We start from the raw sequence: 23,691 nt of genomic DNA on the forward strand, positions 1-23,691 counted from the left end.
AAGGAGTGGCCTATAAATAAAACACCACCACCACCACCCCTCCCCTTGGCCTACAGTCGCCCAGACTTCTTCCGGATGCCTGAATGTCCATGGCATCGCCAGTGCTGAAAACTTTATGAAGTTCTACCACTCTTCACACGTCACAAAGAGTACACTAATTTACGGATACAAACCGTGTGTTAAACGCACTCGACACTAACTCAAAAGTGTTGTACAAACACACTACATGCTAACAATCATGATCGCCATCATTAGGCCATGAAGCTGACCTGTTTCGACCTCATGCATAAAGGAAAAAAAAATTCTCTACTTATGGAGGAATCGAGGTATATATAGTTCCAGAGTTTTTCAACCTCGTCACTAGATGTAGTTAGCTGTAATCTTCATGCCCCGGAAACTTTACTCCCGACACTACCAGCTAAACGAGCACAAGGAGACGAGAGTCCAGGCCTCATCAGGAATCCAAACCCGGTTATCCACCCCGCAGGTAGTCACTTAGCTAACCTGTTTCTGTTATTGTTCTAATCTTCCTTCTGCGACAGAATTCAGAACTGACGACAAAGGTATCTGGTTCAGATCTCGGCTCGGAGACCAGTTAGTTTCACTGAGGTTTCAGCTGTTTTCTTCAGTCACTCCAATTAACTGCACGGAGCACTTGGAGGTTCATTAGTGTTCAGAAGGCCCTGCCCTGACTCCGATTCACGCCTTCCAACATTTTACCCTAAATCCGTCTTAATATTATCCTCCCATCTATGCCTAGGTTTTCCCAGTGTTCTTTTCTTTTCATTAACCGCACTATTATTAAGTCTCATATAGTCCAGCTGTTGACAAGTTCTTTTATTAAACCATAATCACAAATAAATAAATTCACGTCGATATATTTTATTTACAAACAACCAAAAATCCTCACGAAAAATTCAGTTTTTTTTTATATCTTGCGTCGTGTATTCTAGTATGACGTAACTAACGTTTCAGGCGTGCTCGCCGCCTCATCGCCCTGACGATGGAGGCACTAGGCACCTCCGAAACGTCCGTCAATTCCTACCACAGGACACGGCGCAAGACCTCAATAAGGCTATTAGGTGTCAATCTTCATGTTCTCCGCCGCGAGAACTTGAAATCACAACAAGAATCCTCAGATTTTGGCACACGATCCCCAAATCGAAAATAAGCAGCCAACTATTCATTTTGGAAATGTTTTCCAGTGGCTAGATATTCCATTGATTTCCACGCGTTGCGAGAAAGAGTGAGACAACTAGAAGTGAGGTTAAAGACGGGGGTTGAGGGGGGGTGGAAGCTTTTGGCAAAGCACGGCTTGAAAGCAAAGGGCCCGGGGGAGGGGTAGAGGTGGTTGCGTTGGGGGCTTACGAATAAGGAAACAAGTCCTACTTCTGAAAACTCCTCCGACTTGAAGCAGGAAAAAGAGTGACGAAGACAGAGAGGGTGCGTTCTAAAAGACTGGACGTGTTTTGCGCCATCCTCGACAGGCAGGCGCTCTCCTCGCCACCCCCCAACCCCCCTCGGGGGGGGGGGGGGGGGGTTACCGCCTGCAGACCCAACTCTAACCAAGATAGCCAGGAGATTCCTCAGTGAGAAAGGATCCATCTTGGACGACAGAAATCAATACCAACGACCAGCATCGTATATATACGCACCCTCCGTCCGTCTCACCCCGGCTACCGCTACAGGAGCTGTACGTTCAGTAGAAGAGTACTACCGTGGGTGACTTCCCAGTAGTCATCAGGCAGTTCAGAACATTTTCGATTCGGTACAGACCGTTCTCCACACAACCTCTACTCCTAACGAGTTCAGGTAGTCCACAAATGTCCTGCCATCTGTTGGATACATTTTAAATCCATTACAGTGTCGACGTTGGCCTCCTGGGTTGTAACGCAAATATAAACTTGAGGAAGATGAAGACAGCATGTTCCTCCGAAATGTGGATATCTACCTACACGGCGTTACAATAAATACAAAAATAATAACCTCAAATGTCATTACAGTCCCGAACAACCTCAATGCAACCAAAAACCTGCGTATCTACTCAAGCACTGACGTAATCGAACCCGTAGCTTCAACACCGCTGCCCCATAACGTACTCCCCATCTGCTTCTAGATTGACCAAGTAGATGTTTTACGATTAAATTGAAACATAAAACCCGATAGTTATTATAAAACAAAGTACCAGCATAGGAAGTAATGCGATAAAAAGACCACTTGGATGGGTGTTTGTTTCGGGGACGAAAGGACATAGCATTATTTTTCGGATGGTTCCCAGGCTTCACCCATTCGTCCTTGTGTGATAAGATTAATACGAAAGACAAGATGTTGAGCTGTCGTCCATACCACAAAGGGAAAAAAAAAACGTCTCCATTGTTAATGACCGATTGGTGCAGGTTAGCATCTCCGAAACGTCAGACGACGCGGTGCTACAACCCAGAAGACAGTCATTTTTCCATTTACGTTCAGTTTAATGGGACATGTCAGCGGTAATTAAAGCGAATTTCAATCTTATTGAAACGCACTAGTCTGTATATATTATAAGAATTTGTTTTTTAATATTTCGCGGAGTAATTTGTGGGGTAAAACCAAATAAGTGTCAGAAGGACGAGTGGGCACTGCATGGGAACCTTTATTATCAAAATTTACTGCCGTCCCCCAGCGTTCAATGCAGTATATCTCACTCCACCTCTCCCTCTCTCATTCACTCGTGCTTGAAAGTGTTTACAGTCGAATCAACCTAGAGAAATAATCGACGATTAATCGATTGTCACCTCCGCACTCACCGAAGAGGCTCGCGGCGTCCAACAGGCTGGCTGCATCCGATGGGGCGCCGCCCCCCGCCCCCGATCCACTCTTCTCCGCACGATCGGCCGCCTCCGCGTTCTCCTTATCCATGTCTGCTGCGGGGACCCACAGCCTGGAACAGAGAAATTGTCAGTTGTAGAAAACGCCACACGCCTAGAACTCCGTCCATCTCCTGCGAATCATTACCCTTGTCTTGTGGGTTGGAACCCCGTGTAGTCTTCCACGTCGAAGGCCGACCCATTCCACACTCTCAGACCCTTTACTTGAAAATACATTTTAATATCATCCTTTAATCTGCGTCGTGAACTTCCCCTCGCAGCTGTGGTATAAAATCTGAATAGGGTCCGGTGATTGGCTCTTCCGAACACGACAATTAACTTTCGTGGTACGCAAAAGTAGCGAATTTAACGATATAAGGGACCATCAGCTTATCAATAAGGTCTCTCCTATATGAAGTTATTCAGCACATTAAAATAAAACACATTACGTAAAAAAACTACAAGTTCTCATAAACGTAATTGAAAATATTTCAATATGGTAATTGATGTCTAATTATGGCAGATGGTAGCTCGCGATATAATAACCGAAAGCAGTGATGATTCAATATCGCATCCATTTTGTACAGTAGACAAACGCGGTAGTAATTTTAAAATGTTCACCAGTTACGAGCACGCGAAATTTCCAGAGGTGATTGCAATTAATTCATCTTCAAACGTGGGATACTACACACACACATACAAAAAAAAAAAAATCAAATTGATCACCGTCAGAAACGTAAACAAGCAGGAACGAAATATTTTGTTTTTAAACAAACTTTGGTAAACTAGTCACTGACCAATCAAGTAGACGACTGACTAGTTCCATTTGGCATGACCCAATGACAATAAATATTTTCATCCAATTAAAAATGTAAACAAACTAATAAATAAACAGATATTTTACATAAAAGTTGCAAGCTGTAGAGTTCGAACACAGACCGTGCAGTAGATGATCCATTTTTACGAACTTTTAGCTTCGTTCGAAATTTAAGTAATGCGTGATACAGCGAGACGTACAGGGTGACTCGTTAGTCACGCGCACTGCAAGAATTTTGGATCACCCTGTACAACTGGCACAAGACATGCTGAAATTATTTTGTTGAAGAAACACGTCTTCAGTCAAGTTAACCGTCCGTCAGCCTTAAGAAACAGGTCGCAAAAGGCAAGAGGAAAGAAAGAAAGAAAGAAAGAAAGAAGAAAAAAAGAAAGAAAGAAGAAAAAAGGAGAAAGAAAGAAGAAAGAAAGAAGAAAGAAGAAAGAAAGAAGAAAGAAGAAAGAAAGAAGAAAGAAAGAAAGAAAGAAAGAAGAAAGAAAGAAAGAAAGAAGAAAGAAAGAAAGAAGAAAGAAAGAAAGAAGAAAGAAAGAAGAAAGAAAGAAGAATCAAGAAAGAAAGAAAGAAAGAAGAAAGAAAGAAGAAAGAAAGAAGAAAGAAAGAAGAATCAAGAAAGAAAGAAAGAAAGAAAGAAGAAAGAAAGAAGAAAGAAAGAAGAAAGAAAGAAGAAAGAAAGAAGAAAGAAAGAAGAAAGAAAGAAGAAAGAAAGAAGAAAGAAAGAAGAAAGAAAGAAGAAAGAAAGAAGAAAGAAAGAAGAAAGAAAGAAGAATCAAGAAAGAAAGAAAGAAGAAAGAAAGAAGAAAGAAAGAAGAATCAAGAAAGAAAGAAAGAAAGAAAGAAGAAAAAAAGAAAGAAAGAAGAAAAAAGGAGAAAGAAAGAAGAAAGAAAGAAGAAAGAAGAAAGAAAGAAGAAAGAAGAAAGAAAGAAGAAAGAAAGAAGAAAGAAAGAAGAATCAAGAAAGAAAGAAAGAAAGAAAGAAGAAAAAAAGAAAGAAAGAAGAAAAAAGGAGAAAGAAAGAAGAAAGAAAGAAAGAAAGAAAGAAAGAAAAGAAAAAGAAGAAAGAAAGAAGAAAAGAAAGAAGAAAGAAGAAAGAAGAAAAAAAGAAAGAAAGAAGAAAAAAGAAAAAGAAGAAAGAAAGAAAGAAGAAGAAAAAGAAAGAAAGAAGAAAGAAAGAAGAAAGAAAGAAAGAAAGAAAGAAAGAAAGAAAGAAAGAAAAGAAAGAAAGAAGAAAAAAGAAGAAAGAAAGAAGAAAGAAAGAAGAAAGAAGAAGAAAGAAAGAAGAAAGAAAGAAGAAAGAAGAAAGAAAGAAAGAAAGAAAGAAAGAAAGAAGAAGAAAGAAAGAAAGAAAGAAGAAAGAAAGAAAGAAAGAAAGAAGAAAGAAAGAAGAAAGAAAGAAGAATCAAGAAAGAAAGAAAGAAAGAAAGAAAGAAAGAAGAAAGAAAGAAGAAAGAAAGAAGAATCAAGAAAGAAAGAAAGAAAGAAAGAAGAAGAAAGAAAGAAAGAAAGAAAGAAGAAAGAAAGAAGAAAGAAAGAAGAAAGAAAGAAGAAAGAAGAAAGAAAGAAAGAAGAAAGAAAAAGAAAGAAAGAAAGAAAGAAAGAAGAAGAAAGAAAGAAGAAAGAAAGAAAGAAGAAAGAAAGAAAGAAAGAAGAAAGAAAGAAAGTTACCAAATCAGAAATTGCGCCCATACTCATCTACACGCTTCCCTGAAATCCGCAGTCAGAGAACAAACCAACACAAAGGGAACGGATAAGATTATTAAAATAAATTGGCAAAATTTCACGGTCTTTCGTAATTACGAAACATCACAGTACACGTGAAATAACAGGCACACTTACTCCCCCCCTTTGGTGTTGAGACTGTCAGTCAGTCGGTGGCTTATGCATCTGTAAGGTCCTTTGGTTGCCTTGGCTACGGCGCTTGGTATGTAAGATAACATAATCAGCGGGAATTTTAATGTTGACCTCTGCGATAAGCAAACGACGCTAGGCGTCCACGTACCTCGCATGACTTTGTTAGAAGAGACGAGAATCGATTACATCACAAAGGGAAGCCTGCCGTCGATAGATCATCTAATACGATGACATTATCGATCACAGTTCCGGCTGAAAATTGGATTCAAACCTGCAACCCCCACCCCCCACCCCTGTGTCCAATAATTTCCCCACTTCTGACGGAACTCGAAGATTCGATATCGTTCTTACAAGAACCCTCCACGAAGACTCTATCGAGAGCCAGATGCATCCAATCTTCAGTTTCACACCCCATTTAATATCATTCTAATATTATCTCCACCCACCTTCGTACAGGTTTTCTACCCTTGACTGTAACAAATTGTGAAGCCCTCGTTTATGAAGGACTGAGTGTTACAGCACGAACAAAACCCGGGGTGGGGGGTTGCGTTTTGATATAAACTGGATGGAAGGGAAGAAGATGATGATGATGATGATGATGATGATACAGGGAGCGAGCAGAGGGCGGACAGATTTTGCCTGTTATTGATTTACTGCAGTTCTGGATATGTTCTATATATACATTTCAACATGGTTTCGGTCGTACAACACTAGAGAGCCATAAGAGACAAACAGTGCGAGCGCCAGATAGCCAGGTAGCCCGCCCGCCCGCCTGCCTGCCTATTCATTCGCGACCTGCGGCCATTGGAATTACCCCCCTCCAAAAGCTCCCCTCTCTTTGTCACCCACCCATGACACAAACTAACTCACCTTTCCAATTCGTATGTAATGAACATCGCATACACACACACAAAGTACATAGCTGATTAGGTTTTTATGTCATCCGCGGTTTCTGTTTACAGAACGCGGGCAAACCGAGTCTTGGACCAGATCTCAAAACGAAATTTCAAGCAAAAGAGAGAAAATTCTTCTCAAATTTCCCTCCGGACTTCCTTAAATATCTTTCTGGATTCCCATCGCTTAAAAATGAAAACAAATACATGCGATTAATATATCCGGACAAACGCTATTTCACGACGACGTAAAAATACAGATGAAATTCTGAACTGTTGTGTAGTATTTTTCACTGTGTGCCCACGTTTCAAGATAATTACTTCATAAATCGTCTGAATGAAACTTTTAAATGACAAATTAGACGTAAAATACACGACGTTGTCACAAAAATACGTACTGCGACGAGAGTCTAGAAGCCAGACAAGTGTTTTCGCGTAATATTACAGCCTCACGCATAAAAAATTAAAAAGAGAAGATGAAATCGATCAGTGAGAAATCAAACCGAGCTTTATTACTCGTGTAAACAAACTGCAAAACCGCTGATAAATAAAACCAAATAATGCGGGTGGCAATACTGGATAAATTAAATTACCGTATTTTCCCTCCTATTACCCTGAATCCCTGCAAACAAAATTGTCAATTGAGAGACACATTCTCTTTGTTAGCACAACAAACACTATCAACTGTCTCCCAGTGTAACAAATTTATTTTAACACAAAACAAAGGGCGTTCGCATGACATCACTTGCGTTCAGGGCAGGACACGTGTAACCAGGGCTGTGGAGTCGGTACTAAGATCTCCGACTCCCACAGTCCTTCGCGTAACTGTGCACATACAGTCAGCAGACATTTTTTCAAGGTACAAATGAAGTTGAGTGGTGATTCACGGTGACTGTAAATCAGAAGCTCATTCACACATCGCCACAAATGCAAATGTCCCACCTACTCCATACACGTTAAGGAGTTGCCTCCTGCCGTCCCAGAGAAGACGCAGAATCTTCGCGTATACGAGACACGCTAAGCTGTACCCTAAGACACGCTTAAAGAAATAAAATCAAGACTGGGTTTTGGAACCGTATAGACTTGTAGGTGTGTAGGCGTTTCGGAGAAACACACTATATCCATCTTCAGGGCCGAAGATGTAACCTACCGCGCAGGATGTGTGTGCGCTCTACGTCGATTCTGGGCACGCAACAACCTGCCCTGCATCCGACGAGCGTTTTACGTAGATCAAATGCGTCACGTGGGTGCAAGGGGACATAACGCATTCACCCGATGTTCGGGGATGATGGGCTTGTGGGGGGGGGGGGGGGGGGGGGCAGGGAGAACCGTTCTTTAGGCCACTGCTCCACGCACACACAGAGCAATATCGATACATTTGGGGAAACATTCGCAAATCCCTGCTTCGCTCTGCCAACTAACTGTGCGCGCAATCCATCACTAGAAAAAGACAGCTTTGCCGCATGGAATATCGGTGGGAGGCAGAGGCTGATGATGAAGAAGGAGAGGTGGAGGGAAAGAGAGAATGAGAATACTAGCGATTATCGCAGAGATTCCGCCGTATATCGATAGTCGATTAATTACGACGATTAATCGTACAGCTGTTTATACTGTAATCGAACATTTAATCGTAACTTGTGTATGTAATGTATCAACTGCTCCCCCCCCCCCCCGGCCCCTTACTAACACTCGCTAATTTTTAACTCCGCCAATTATCCTCAGTAATGAATGAACAGTAATGAGTTAAAAGTATGAGGTGGTCATTATTTTAATTACAAAACACCAACGAAGATAAATTACAAGCAGTCTATAATAATTCAGAGGAAGTAAAAGTGATAAATACCGAAATTGAAATATTCACACTTCAACAGCAAAGTTGTAATTCTGATGCAAAACAGAATTAGTTTTTTTTTTGACAGAATAAATTTGCAGGGGTGAACCAACATTAGACGTGGCGGCCATGTTTCGTATTTTGTACGTTCGAAGCTGTCAAAAGATCGTGCATAATAAGGGATTTCATTATAATAATGCGTTACTACAGGTTGTCTCAAAAAATATGTGCACACTCAAGGTTAACATTACATATAATAAAGTGGATACACATTTTTTGGGATAACCTGTATTTAATATTTGCATGTTTACACTGACGTACGAAGCGCGGTGTATGATATTTATATTGAATCGACCATGCAGGGTACACTGCTACCACGTTAATAATATTACATTACATTAACATATAAATCGTAACATTTTAGGTTACGTGTTCCTACAGGAATTACATCAACTTCGGATCGTACCCACTGACTCATATGTAAATACTACAATATATGTGTCTATAAATATGTACGATTGTATTGTATTACAGACTATTATTTTAACCCGTAAAAGTAGTTGGTCCGTACTGCAAAGAAAACACCACGCGTCTCTGTGACGATAAAACGGGCAATGGTATATGAGGGGGGGGGGGGAAATCGCTGTTTGCATCGAGAATCATATGAAACCTATAAATACACTGAGCATGATGCACAGTTGATCGATATTAAAGTCGGTGGTATATATAGTTACCACTGTGATTCAAAGGGTTAAACCACTACGCCGACATTGTGAATAGATGATCATTTATATCAGACGTTTCACAGGCTTGCCATTTCCTTCTTAAAAATAATTTTTAATTTAAATGAAAAATGATAAGTATATTATAAGTTTCACAGCCTGATACTAATTACCTGACATTCCTCACAAAATTGTGAGTAGTGTGTGTAATTCCTCATCCGAAACGTCGGTAATTTTTTTTATAACACCGAGTACCCAGAAACACTACAATGGTCATAAAGAGTTGGTTGACCCTCAGATTTCAGACTCTGTATGATTCACGTCGAGAACGAAGTGCGAATTTTGAATAATTTAATTTCATTTTTGATGAACTACAAAACTGCACAAAGGTGCGAGAATTTCTCTGGTTCCACACGGGGTCCCTCTGCCAGCGCCCTGACATTCACTTTAATATTGCACCGAGGAAGATGTCGGAGGCGTTTAAACCCCCCCCCCCCCCGCGGTGGGGGATGGGGTGGAGAAGAGAAAGACAGATAAACGCTGACGCATAAAATTGGGTTACACGTAGGAGACGAGAGTAGGTCCGCCATCGTAGTCCCTACGCACCCAAAACTCCCGTCTTTGTCTCCATGTAAACCTCCCCCCCCCCCCCAAACCAACTCACCCAAACAGGAAACTGCAAAATTACGCCACTGCCCGAAGTAACGCCATTTCCAAAAGCGAACGTCCTAGATTTTCAAGGAAATTCACTAATTTACATCTAGCGCGTGTGTAGAATTACGATTAAACGTCAGGATAATATTAAAATGGATATAAAAAATTGACAGTGGAACCACGGTTCTGGAGAATTAGACGTAAATACGTCTATACGGAAAGGAAGTTTATATATTGGCTTTATTCCAAATATTTCCTTTATACATGCTTTACAATTGAGATAAGTTTGATTAAGACATTGCTTATTTAACTTGAATTAGTTACGCTTAAGATGGGTCTGTGGTAGCTGAATGTAATGAAATGTAATGTAAGGTAAAGTAATGTAATGAAATGTTTTATAGGTAACAATAATGCCGAGTAAACAGATGACGTTTCCTAGGTAACCATCTTACACTTTTCTGCGGAATGACACTGACCCTTCCATATAGACGTATTTACGTCAAAAAGTATGCGACAGTGAGCCGGATTCATGCGGTCCAGGAATTTCTCGATTTCTAGATTAGCTTTGCGAGTTTCAGCTCCTTAATAAGAAATGCGCTCCACTGACTCGCTCTAGACTTTGCGATTTCATGCTAAACCATACTTTCTGTTTAGGCGAAAATAAGGTTAGGTTCCCCCCCCCCCGAAAGCCAAAACAAATTCATCTCGTGATAATCGACCGATTAACATTCTTTGTTACAACAGGAACAGAATATATAATATGCATGTCATGCGTGAAACGGGACAATCAGGGGATGCTTACGTTTATGTGAGGGTAAGTAACCTCGTTAGGGCGCATGGGTTCCCAACATGGTAAACGATGCGTGGCAATGGATGGACAATGGCCATTGTCCCCTTTGAGGTGGCCAATTATGCAGAGAGCATTTTAATTTGACGTTCATACTTTTAGCGACAATTTATTTAAACGCTATGAGATTGTTCTTCTCGTTATAATAACCGCGTCGCTATGGAAACGCAACAAGAAGCAATTCCGCGCATTACATTTTTTTTCCAATTTAATGCTATTTTGTTTCAATGTTCGTGAGTGGTTGAAAATGAGGTTTCAAGTTCGCCATACTGCCCCAGATTTAAAGGCCCCTGGAACTGAGATAAAAAAAGACCAGTCAGCCCATAGAAAAATTTGTATAGATTCTAATAAACTGTTTCGAGGCACCTGAAGACGGATATAGAATCCCATCTCCGAAACGTCGTTTTACGTTTTATATTTTATTTACTAGACGATGGATAATATCCAAGGAAATTTTTAATTCAATTGATTCTTCACCATCGTCAAGCGGTTTTAGATTTGATATACAAATTTTTATATAAAAATTGGAAAGCTGATGGCATCTCAAACCACTTCATTACATTTTATGTTTCATAACAACAACGACCTTGGATTTAAACTGTGTTAAACCACATTCCTATCCCCCTTATTAACAGCGTCACATTTTTAATCATTTTTGTACAAGACGCTAATTAACGCAATTTAACAGAAAATACTCTGAGGGTGATGTTTTGAAAATAAAAAAAAATTTCGTACCCGAAAATACGTGCTGAAATTCAGAACTACAGAAGATATTTGAGCACGTGCACGGCGAAGTAAGTTTTCAGGTTCTGACGGCGACGAGTATGAAGATGAGTGTCTTCCATTTCGATAATACTTACTGCCTCCATCATCAGGATACCGTTTCAAATTTGGCGCGTGGAAAACCAACCCTCGATCATGTGTCCGTATCATGCAGAAACTGTACCAGGAGAGGGTCGGCGGGCGGGTTAAGGGTCGGGAAGGGGTCCACCGCGGCGAGTGTCTCCTAGTTCCGTCTCTGTCTGGGTGTGTGTATTGATTGTACCCCTCCCACCCCTCGTAACGACAACTCGGGATCGTCCGCCCAAAATCGTCAGCTACGAGACACAGATCCTCTCTCTCTCTCTCTCTCTCTCTCTCTCACACATTCTCAGGGGTGTAAAGCAACCCGCAATCCATACGCCCCAGCCTGACGTACCAGTACCACATTCAGACCCGTCAAAGCATCCACTACGACGTATTAAACTACATCCAGGATCACACCCCCGTTTTAAACCGTTCGAAACTGCAGCTTGCAACCGCGCGTCGCGCAGTTAGACTGAGCGACCGGGGTTTGAAACCGAGGAAACATCAATCAAGCGCAGAGGTACGGAACGCACTGAGATCTACCTCCACTCCCCCCCATACACCTTCGCGGTCTAAAGGCGCGGAGGCAACTACACCTTTATCGTTACGATGCTTGTCTCGGTTTCACAGTCTTGAAATTAACAACTCAAAACTAGTGGTAACTATACGTACCACCTGTTTTTTTTCAACATTTCAGGATCTCTGCACTTTGCCTCAAGAGTGGATTTATAGGTTTCGTATGTTTTATGAGAACCAGTAGCTATTATTTCCTTAAACATTAAGCAACTCATCGTTGTCACGGAGACGCGTTTTCTCTGTGGTGCACGGACTGGCACGGTCGGATACAAACACATTTTTCGTCTCGGGGCTAAAACTTTGTAGCGCAGAACTGCATACAAGCTTGCTACAATCAACGCGAATTATTTTATCGGAAACTAGCGTAGACTTACGAATTCCTTCCTGCATGTATCACACCAGTCACCAAGAGACAAGGCAGGCGGTTGTAGGCCGGTATCTCACCGCGGGGAACTGGGTTCGACCACAGAGCGAGTAGACCTTGTAAAAAAATGTGATACTGTGTGTGAGATTTCTCCCCGAATTTCACCTTACAACGCTCGGCTGTTATAAAAGAGCCCATATCACGCCGCTGGCAGAATGCCAAGGGTTTCGGTCACTTTTATAAGGTCAGAGCCACTTCGGACCAGCGCCGACGGCCCACTATCACCGTCACATCCAAGGACAGGGAAGGCGCTCGAGGTCAGTCATACCCCTAGCGTCAAAACTGCGTCATGACGTGGCTAAAAGACGCTCCGCTGGCCCATTGAAGCCCGAAGTTCGTGTACATAACATTTAAGAATTCAGTCCGTACCGCGAAGAAAACACAACTCTTCACCATTACGAAGATCAACTGGTTAACCCTTTGAAGCCTAAGCTCGTCTAAATAGCATTTAAGAATTCAGTCCGTACCGCGAAGAAAACACATCTCTTCACCATTACACAAATCAACTGGTTAACGCTGTTTAAGGAAATAATTGCTGATTACACCGCGAATCATAAGAAACACGCAAATAGAATTGCGTGGGTAAACTCCAAAGGCACAGAGTGTTCAAGCAGACCGTTACCACTAGCCGGGATTATTATCTTTGTTGCTTCATACCTTATTTCATCCTCTCATCTCTCCCATTAACGGGCGAAACACCTTTGTCTTGCTGTCTGGAAAAGGCGACACGAAATTGCAAGAAGTGAATGTATCACAGCAAGGTCACCTGTCTGTACGAGCATCGACCAAACCTGATCCTTAACTCGGTGAACGTATGACAGGCGCACGCCTAGCTATAAAAAGAGATCCCACAGGCTTGTATCAGAGAGCAGCAGAGCCCGAGAATTTTACATGTCTACTCGGCTTTGCATTAACGACAACCGAACATATGTGTGGCGAAATTTCTGGTGGTAAAGTGCCTGTTACGAATCTCACAAAAAAACTTGTTTCCTTCCTAATCCTTGACATAAAGAGCCATGGAAACAGATACCAGTTTTTACACACCAACTCCCTGAAGGAAAGAGTTCACCTGGAAGACCTTGGCGTCGATGAGCGGGCATTAAAATAGGTGAAGGGGATTTATCTGACTCGGGATAGACATCGGTGGTGGGCTGTTGCGAACACGGTGATGAACTTCCAGGATGCATACAAGGCCGGGAAATTTCTCGATAAGACCTTTGCTCCACGAAATCAATTGAAGGAGGTCCTTTGGCAAGAACAGCTGTAACATTGACATAGTAAAGATGTTTTAAACATGTTAACAAGTCTTTCTTCTTGAATTCTGAAACTATTCTATCAACCCTCTGATCCCAATAACAGTCATTAGGTGTTACAAGCGGACAGTTTAAGCTAAAGCACGTAACTGATGTTATTAAGGTCGCCAACCTGCATCTCCATCGACCGATGCGTGTCACCATTATCGGTCATGTGAATATCAGCTGTGCGTGTTAACAGGCAGCATCACACAGAATAACTATGGTTCGTATCCCTGAAACCTACGGAGCACAGAGAATTCTTTCCTGAAGCTTCGTGTTCTATGCCCACTCCGACTAGACTGTCCTTTCCTCTATGTTCTATAGCCAGAGACCAGGCCAACAGCTCTCCTCACGTCTTCCAATGATTAATTGTCGCAGAACGGCAAAGCGAATCCAAGGAACGAAGGCTCGCTCGCTCGCTGGCACACCTACTCCCAGCAAACACAACTTAACCCACCACTGCCACACACCCCTCTAAGCCTCCAAATAGACAATTCTGTCTCCACCCAAGATCTTAAAACCTACCGCCATTGCAAGAAACTTCCACGGGAATAGTCAATATCGATTCTACAGAATGTGTAACAAATGAACGGGTCTATTATTTACGTGTGCAGGTCTTACTATATAGGGGGTCCTTTCCCCTTTAGCTTTCTTGCTTATCTGACGAGATTAATAGTTGATAAAATAAAGAAATATTTAACTGGTAGATACAGCACGTAGCAGAATTGCAAAAAAAAAAAAAATATATTGGAGCCCCCCCACCCTAATAGGCGTTTGAAGCTTAAATAAATATCACAAATAAATTGCATTTAATAAAAAAAAAACATTAACATTTAATGTAACACTGGGAGATTTCACGTTGAATTTTCCACAGGCACTACGTTAAAATTATTTTAATTTTTTCAACTTATTATTATTAAATTCGATATATATCCTTTCAGTGTACATAAAGATACCTAACAAATTTAACATCTCCGGTGTACATTCTTATTATATCACCAGAAAAATAAAACCAGAGATTTCTTTCACATTTTCATCCCTTATTCACTACACTTTCGTACCTTCAAACTACCTTTACCGGAAAGACGAGTGGTCACCGCCTTGGAACCTTCATAAAAAAAAATCAATGCCCCCCCCCCCCCTCATTCGTTCGTCACAAACAGACCAACAAACACGAACTGGTTTTTACATAACACAAAATGGTTCCTTTCCATTTCCCGTGCTCGATTTCCTCCGTGTGCTGTTCCTGGCAATGGTCACTGTCCCACATGATTTCATCTACGAGTGTCATCTCCCCCACCCCAGTTTGTCTAATTATTCCGCACATGTTGTAATCTTACAATCAATAGTTACGTGACCACAGTACGCCAATTTAGGACGAAAATTCAAAAGAAACACGCCGCCTGAGGTATCGACGCACAATTAACAACTTTATCGCCCAGTGGTAACTATCTGTACCATCGGCTTTGCCAATGACTGGGTCTGCGTTTTGTATTTGTAGGCTTTTTCGTGATTTTCACAATAAACAGCGATAATTTCCCTTTTCAAGAGCGTTAGCCAGTTACAATATCGCATCCACGACTTTGGCTGCAAGAAGGTGTTTTAGAAAAATGTGTCTTCATCGTCAAATATAAATTATCAAACTCAAATGTACGAAGAAACAACAAACTTCTTTTCATTTTATTCGCGAGAAATTTCGCTTAACAATGTTGGCATTTCGATTCTCAGATTATACGATGATTGACAGAAACCGGCACAGAAGTTATGTTACGCAATCTATCAACAATTGAAGTTATCTGTTCTGTTACCACGGAAATAATTTCATTTCGAAATCTTCGCAAAAAAGACAATTGGTTCGAGCAGCTGCGAATATAAAAGCTCACAAAACCACTCAAGGACTTCTGGAAATTCTAAGCAAAGCAGAATTAGATACACTTTTAAAGAAACTGCCTTAAGACGCCATCCGAACGACGTGGAAAACGGTGCACAACGCGAGAAACAAACAATTGAAAATCACGACCCGCTATAAGCAACAATGAACTCCACAAACTCGAGTAAATATAAACCCTTTTTAAATGGGATTTTACGTCCATTATCAATAGAAATTGCCTACTGCACGGCAGCGCATTGTTGACAAGAAAATGCGAATTCCGAAAAATATCTAGATGTTGCTGAAATGTTGTAGGAAATTAGGCGAGGAGCTACATAATTTGTCAACTCCGCCATCCAGTGCTTGACGTAACAATTGTTTCAAATCCAATTCAAACAAAGATCCAGTAAATTACTCGCATTATCCGAAGCGTCGGATATCTACAACAATTACAATTCGAATACATGTCAGAACAAACAAAACTTTATTATAACAGCCTGAGTTTTATACAGTGGTGACAACTTGCATTATAACACACGAGGACGTATTTCGGAGCTGATAAAATCCACGCGAATTTCACATTCGCGATAGAATTAAATCAAATATTTACTCGAATAATAGCCAGACTGAGCTTGAAATGTTACAATAGGATTTGCTATTCCGTGTCAATGTTCCGTCATATTACAGAACGACATCCAATCCAGGCTGATTTTCTGTCTGACAGCCAATTAATAATACCTACACAAAAAGCAAATATTGGTTATATATTTGCTCTCAAGGAAATTTGGGCCTTACGAGACAATCATTATTCTATAACGATTAACATTCCACAACGACCACAACTCACAGAAAACACACCGGGACTCGCCATTCCGCGCTAAAAACATTTTTTTTTACAATCTCTTTTCGCATTTTGACTTTTAACCGTTATAACCAAATTAAAAACATTTTAATAAATAATTTATCACAGTTTCTGGAAATCTGGAAGGAGATTCTTAGTGCAATGACATAGAAACAGGGAACTGAACCTGATGATGACCACACTGATTCGAAACATGTTGTTCAAATGAACAAAGTGGCGTACAGAATAATCAAGAATCAACTTAACACAGCGGGACACTTCACTACAGACCTGCTAGATAATATTTTCGAGTAAAAATGCAGACATTTTTTGTAAACAGCCACAACTTCAAATGTCGAGGGTGGCGATAAGTCGGTAGCCAGCTCAAAAACCACTTGTTACATCCGTCCGGATACAAAAAGCTTGTCCTACGCTTAAGTACCACAGACTTAACTTATTAACCTCAGTCCGAGACAAAGGTTAGAGCTTCGGGACTCGAATGGACGCCTCTGGGGGTTGAATATTTCCAATCGTCACGATTTAAATCTTGCCCTTTGGTTCAAGACATATGAAGCAATTTTAACAGACGAATTCAGAGACTTCAATGGCTTCATCTCAACCTAGAAGTCTCACGATCCACTGACGGACTGAGGCAGGAAGTCACAGTCAGTTTTTTTTTCTCCTTGAAAGTCCACGTAAACTCAGACTTAAGTACGTAACATGAAGTATGCAGCCACGCACCACAGCCAACCCAACGTACACTGAAAAGATTCCTTCTCTGTGCAAGCTTTCGAGTCGCCGTGCATACAGAGACTGCCAACTTGTCGACCATCCGAAACCTTGGTTTTCTGTCTGTCCACAGAAACCAGTTCTCGTTGCAGATACCTCAAGTACATTGGCACAAAGTCAGGAACCGTATCAGGGCAACAATTTAGAGTAATTTCGTCGGCTAACGTACTCAAGAACCGCCATGTTTATTTTGATATGAGTCACAGAAATTCATAAGCGTATAGTCGGATCACAATCTTAGTAACACCAAATACTACACCGCCTTACTAAACACGGAATCTGCCATTTTGTTCAACCCTGTAAAAGCCCAACTGTAATTACATGCCCCATCTACTTAAAAACAATCAATAATCTCGCATTATATACTTATGTAAACAAGGATTATTTCCTTAATCAGCGTCAACCAGATAATCTTCGTAACGGTGAGGCGTTGTGTTTTCTTCGCGGTACGGACTGGATTCTTAAATATTAATCAGACGAACTATGATCCTCACTATAAACCGGGATTATTTCCTTAAACAGCGTTAACCAGCTGATCTTCGTAATGGTGAAGTGTGGTGTTTTCTCCGCGGTACGGCCTGGATTCTTAAATATTATTTAATACGAGCTTCGGCTTAAAAGGTCTCCAAATCTGAAACTCATCATTAGGAAGTTGGGGCAGACGCTGGACAATACCAGTGACATTTCGCGAGCAATTAGTAAGTGTTTGAGCAAATACCTCTAGTTTAATGCATTTGCAGGACTTACGGTTAGGGTCTTCTCATGTGGTAAACCTCTACCCTAATCTGCCTTCGTCTTGTCATCTGAAACAGATTAAGCAAAGAGCCGTGTCACTTTATATTAAGTTTCTTTTAAGCTCCACAGAGCCTAAACATCGATAAGGATCACTATTCGATACCCCAACATAAGTCGCACACACCAAATTTAGTTCAAATCGGTTCTGTACTCCCATAACATTAGCACAGTAACGTACATGATACGTTCACTTTGAGACCTATCATTCAATTATTCGGGTCTATATAGTCCAACCTTGCCACGGGCACTGTTAAAACATTTTATGCAATAAAGTCAAATCGAAGTCATACGCCGAGCTTCTAAAATCAAAATCATCGTTCACGACTTGATGTCATTTCGCGGGGTGGGGGTGTGGGGGGGGGGGGGGGTCAAATGAGTCGGTTTTGAAGTCACAGCCAACAAACGTCTCACGTCTTACAATAGATTCATTCATGCAGACATGAAACACGTTTCGTAATTGGCAATACACCTAAGTACTATTTCAAAATGAGGTCAACCGCTCGCCTGAGGGGAGTCGATTTGCGAAGTGGCAAATAGAATTTAACGTCTGATAATGGGTCACAAGGATCATACAAAACTGTCCACTACAAGAAATGTGCAAACGTCAAAGATAAATATTACAACGTACTAAATTTTCAATATTTTAAAGCTAAATCGTAATTATATGTACCAATTACAATTAATGTCGTATTTATGCGTTTCGTGATAGATTCTCACAATAAACATCGATTATTTCCTTAAACGGCGTTAACCAGTTGATCCATGTAATGGTGAAGAGTTGTGTTTTCTTCGCGGTACGGACTGAATAGTTAATATTATTCAGACAAGATTCGCAACTGATAACACGTCTTAGTATCGATATGAGACAGGCGGGAAGAAGTTTTTCCTTAGGCCACGACAAGGAGAGGGACTTTGGTCTGTCTACCTTCCAGAAGTCAAACCACGACCGCAGACCCCCAGCTCGGAGGTAAGAAGGACAGAGAGAGGCAAGTGGTCACGCAACAGACAACTCGTTACAAGGACAAAGAAGGAATAACTAAATAAAAGCAAGACTTCAAAACGAGCAGTGGGCATCCAACAACCTGGATGCACAGAGAGCAAAACAATTTTTATCTGCACTTATAAAATATACACAAGACATCGCAGTATGACGCAAGTTAATAAATAACACGGCGTTAAGTATCTCCTTTAACCATATGAAACACAAACCTCGTCTAAATAACATTTAAGAATTCAGTCCGTACCTCAAAGAAAACACAACACTTCACCATTACAAGGATCAACCGGTTAACGCTGTTTAAGGAAATAATCGCTGTTTATACAAAACTTACCTGTGAAAAAAAATGAGGTGGTGTATTTAGTTAGAACAGGGTTTAAATTGTTAATGATTCTATATAAGTTATTTATGTCATTTTTAATCAAATATGAATTAGCTACAAGGACCACTGACAGCCACAGTTTATTAAGAGACTTTGATGTTCATCTGCAGCGGAGATCGACTTCACACAACGATCTCACTGCCAGTCACGTGACAGGCGTGAAGGAGGATGCTGCTACTGGAGAAACGGATTCAAATACAGGATATCCCAAAAATATGCATACACAATGCTTACGTATGTAATGGCTGTGTGTATATATATATCTTTTTGGGGCAGACTGTATATATTACGAGCCCCATCACCGCCCCCCCCCCCCCCCTAAGCTTCATGTCGCCATATTAGCTGAATATATTTAAGGCCATTCACCTTACACACTCCCTGAAGTGGTCTCGAAATGCTAAAGTGGAGTACCAGCTTCAGACAACACGACAAGCAAACGCAAGGACTGGAGGTTAGGTTTACCAGAACCAGCGTTTCATACGCTCAAGATACGAAACGCGTAAACTGAATCCGTAATTAGGATGAGTCTGTCTGTCCGTCCGTACAATTTATCTCCGAAACTACAGTAAGGGCTCAGATTGAATTTACATCAGAGACCAGCGCTAAAAGTCGGTAGACTCATCCATCATTATTCTATTTCCTACTGGGCTCGGACTATCCACAGACAAAGAACAATACAGAGAATTTCAGACACATCTGGATCGGGGTTCGAATACGTGACCCCACTGTGCGAATCGACGAACATAAGCCGACGCAAACGGTTAACGCTTATTTAAGGAGATAATCGCCGTTTACTCCGATAATCAAACGAAACACAATGGTGCGTCGCTAAACGTTTTAAAGTGGGTGGTGCATATAGTTACCACAATACTTTTAAATGATCAAGGGCATGGTCGGATGTTATTTCCTTGACCACTGTGCACAGAAAGGAATCTGCTAATTGCGGAGAGGCGTGCCGTGCTGATTAGCCAGAAAGATAATCTTTACTTACGTTATTAACCGCAAATGGAGAGAGGAATTTCCCAACCAACCTTCGACCCTTCCAACAACTTACCGGATGAGCTAACCTGAAGAAACGAAAAGTACCAAGACGCATATGACACATGACACAACGATTTATATAAATCTGATAACCAACAACCCTAAAGTTGGTAGTTCCCTGTCCGAGTAAAAAAATAAAACAACAGCGAATTCGATTAAGGTTTTCTGTGGGTTTCTGCGGTCCTAGAGCAGATACGAAATCGGTATCCAAATTCGGCACACGCACTGGATATCCCACATGCAGTCCTACCAACGACAACATCAAAATTTCACCAAATGCCGCCCTCCCTAAGTTAAAGTCAAAATTCCGATCGAATGCAGTAAGACGCTGTTCCACGTCCAAATGCATTGCATTCTCCCCAAACTATCTTTAACAGAACGACGAATGGGTACTGTCTGGGAACCTTCACAGCCGAAAATCTCTTTCTCCCGTTAAATGCAGTCTCTCTCACTACCCCGATCTCCTCTCTCTTCTCTGTAGCTCATTCGAATTCAAACAGAAACTAATTAATTATAAATTATCAGAACGCTAGCCGAGTGGCGGAGAAAAACAAAGTGAATAAAGTAATTAATGCACGGAGAAAGTTCCGGGCCCCAACTCCACAAGGGCGACGAGATTAAAAAATGAAAGACGAAACCAGAGTTGGTGTTCTTACGAAATAAAGATGTGGAAAAACTCTGGTCTTGTGGGCTGTGAGAGTCCGCGTGTACATCACGTACACAACGACGTTTCGGAGAAACATACTGCCTGCATCTTCAGTGCCACATTATTTTGGGCCGCGCGTTTAAGTGAAACGAAAATTCTGACGAAATTTTTGCCACTGTATCAACTCACGAGGAGCGCATTCCTGAAGTGAAACGCTTTGGTTGTAAAATAGGATGGGACACACCCAACCATGTACTAATGCACAATTCCTTCGTTCCTTCTTACCATTCCACCCCTTCCAACCCCCAATAACCGACTTGCGATGAAGAGCGTAATGCACGCAATATCTAGACTAGAGCTGAAACAGTTTTCTTGGAATTTCATGACGCGGTCCGATTAATCCCCCCACTCCTCCCACCTCTTTATTCGTCATTCCCCTTTACCACGAGTCCCCTTTTATATCCTTTCTTCCGTACTGGCTTTCTCTTTCCTTCGTCATCAAAAGAAGCCTCATTCCAACTTCAGAGTCCATTTTGTGTGAGGTTTCGGGCGAGGGCGTGGCATATAAATAACCCCATAAGAGATCAGAATTTCAAAACATCTGATGAATTCCGTAAACCACGTTTTTGATTCTTCACATCAACCTTAGTTTTTCTTGTGTGAACTAAATTTTCTCTTCCCTACAACGTCCAGACCGGCTCTACAGCCATATATTCCTTGGTTCGATGCAATACTGGACTTAAAAAAGGGTAAATCGGACAGGGGATTAACCTAACCTCCATTTCACCTACAACCGACGTTAAAAATTCGTGGAGTTATACCTCCACTCCTCGTGTGTCTTCGTGGCAGGTTATTAATTAAGTTTAACAACCATACTTTACCTTCATACTCACGCAAAATTACATCAGTACCACATATTACATTTGTAAACCCGTCTGGAGTTATTTCAGAGATCAACTCATTACTTATGAACGTCATTCTGTCTGGAAAAATGTCGAAATAACACGTGATAAGGAATTAAACTTTATAATGATAAAATTCGTAACTCACTGTCCTCGACCGATGTCTTAACCCTTTCAGACCCGGCGGTAAATATACGTACCATCCACCAGCTTTGACAGTCACTCAGTTTTCATTCTGCAGTTACGTGATTCAGTCGATTCTCACAGTAAACAGCGATTATTTCCCTAAACAAAGTCAAACTTATCTTCGCAATGGCGAAGAGTTGTGTTTTCTTCGCGGTACGGACTGATTACTTAAATGTTATTCAGACGAGGCTCGCTTTTAAAAACTACTTTTACCAGGACAAGTGGGTACTGCCTGGGGACATTGATGGTAATTCCCTAAAGGTAGAGAAACGATGGTCACTTCGTTTCAACAATATTACGTCCAGCACCGACTGCCTCGTGGGACTTACGTCATCGTGTTTTCAGCAACGAACACTCAAACCTATTCCTGGAAAGGCGTACTCTGTGGAGTACACTGACATTCAAAAGGCGCTTATTTTCACGTCCTACAGCGTAGGTCATTATTACACTAATGTGATCAAAGGCCACTTCCGCGCAAGAATGCATTCCAAAAATTACCTAAGGCCACTCTTGCAAGCACAGGGGTGTCCAGATCTGGTTGCCAAGGCGGTGACTCGTGAGACAGAGCGCATGGAACAACAACAAACATCCTGGTTTGGACTAGGCGTGGGGGACTTTAGCTGGGGGGGTGACCCCATGGAGTTCAGGGCCTGGAAATGGAGAAGCCCCGTCGGTGGCGAAGCTCCTAGGGGTAGTATCGGCTCTATAGAGGTCAGGGTGATATTACCTGACATGGTAACGGAAAAGGGGTGTCCAACCCAACGAAAGAAATTACAGAAAAAGGAATATTATTACGAACAGAATAATGAATTGGAAAGGATGTGTAAGGAAACTGTAGTGCCCCGTCATTTGTATGGACGGAAAGAGGGGGGAAACCATGATGACCTGAGTCAGGAGAGCCGGTATCCAGACCGAGATATGAACCCGGGGTGTCTCGAAAATAAAGCACCCGCCCGCGATGTTAGGTGATGAGATGGAATGAAGAATAAGGGCCGATAATGAACTTACGACGAAGAATGAGGGGGAGGGGGGGGCAGACGGAAAGACAAGATATAAAACAGGGGGTCTACTGCACTTTTTACAAAACACCTTTTCACTGCGTCTTTCATATATGACGGACACACACAAATCAAATTACCATAAACCGTTTCAAACCTTCCCCTCAAAAAGTTTTCTTTTACGCGCTAATTTGTATGTATTTGAGCGGGCTAGAATGAGATATTGGTTCCAAGGTTTTATTTTCTGTTTTTCAAAAGACCCCATTTCCTATCCGTGATTGGCGTTCCTTCTGAATCGCAGGGGCCGCTGAAGATAAAAGACAAGGTTCCCTCCACCCCCTCGCGGCAACTCGCACTAACCAACCCTTACAGTTGCAGAAGCGAGCCCTGGAAAACACCAGAAAAAGAGGGTAAAAGAAGAGACGGAAAGGAGAAGGCTACAAAGTATAAACGTGGACAAAAGGAAAGCGAAAAGTGGTAGGCAGAGGAGGAAAGGAGACGGAGAAACAGTCCGTATCGACTTTGCTCGTTCTTACATCTCCTGTCAGTGAGCGAGTGTGCGTTCCTGCTAGGCTTCACTGGAGTGTCGGAGTTACCCCCTCTGCACCCTACCCCGTTCTACAACGC

At 41.6% G+C, this 23,691-nt stretch overlaps 1 protein-coding gene across 34 annotated transcripts in view; it reads right to left on the reverse strand.

Moving 5' to 3' along the window:
- The window catches only part of LOC110830138 (bromodomain adjacent to zinc finger domain protein 2B-like), a 114,442-nt gene that overhangs the window by 42,418 nt on the left and 48,333 nt on the right, over window positions 1-23,691 (reverse strand). For 25 of the 34 annotated variants that reach the window (XM_087352727.1, XM_087352728.1, XM_087352729.1 and 22 more), the window contains one exon: window positions 2,787-2,920. In XM_087352727.1, the coding sequence (XP_087208853.1) occupies window positions 2,787-2,898 (112 nt within the window). In that variant the 5' untranslated portion in view covers window positions 2,899-2,920. Of the gene's footprint in view, window positions 1-2,786; window positions 2,921-12,272; window positions 12,379-17,864; window positions 17,921-23,691 lie in introns of all 34 variants that reach the window. The other 9 variants (XM_087352718.1, XM_087352721.1, XM_087352719.1 and 6 more) reach the window with 2 other exon arrangements.

Source organism: Zootermopsis nevadensis, unplaced genomic scaffold (genome assembly GCF_977971745.1).
Source record: "Zootermopsis nevadensis isolate Lab colony 2312 unplaced genomic scaffold, Znev_1.0 Znev_ptg000021l, whole genome shotgun sequence".
Classification (NCBI taxonomy): domain Eukaryota; kingdom Metazoa; phylum Arthropoda; class Insecta; order Blattodea; family Termopsidae; genus Zootermopsis; species Zootermopsis nevadensis.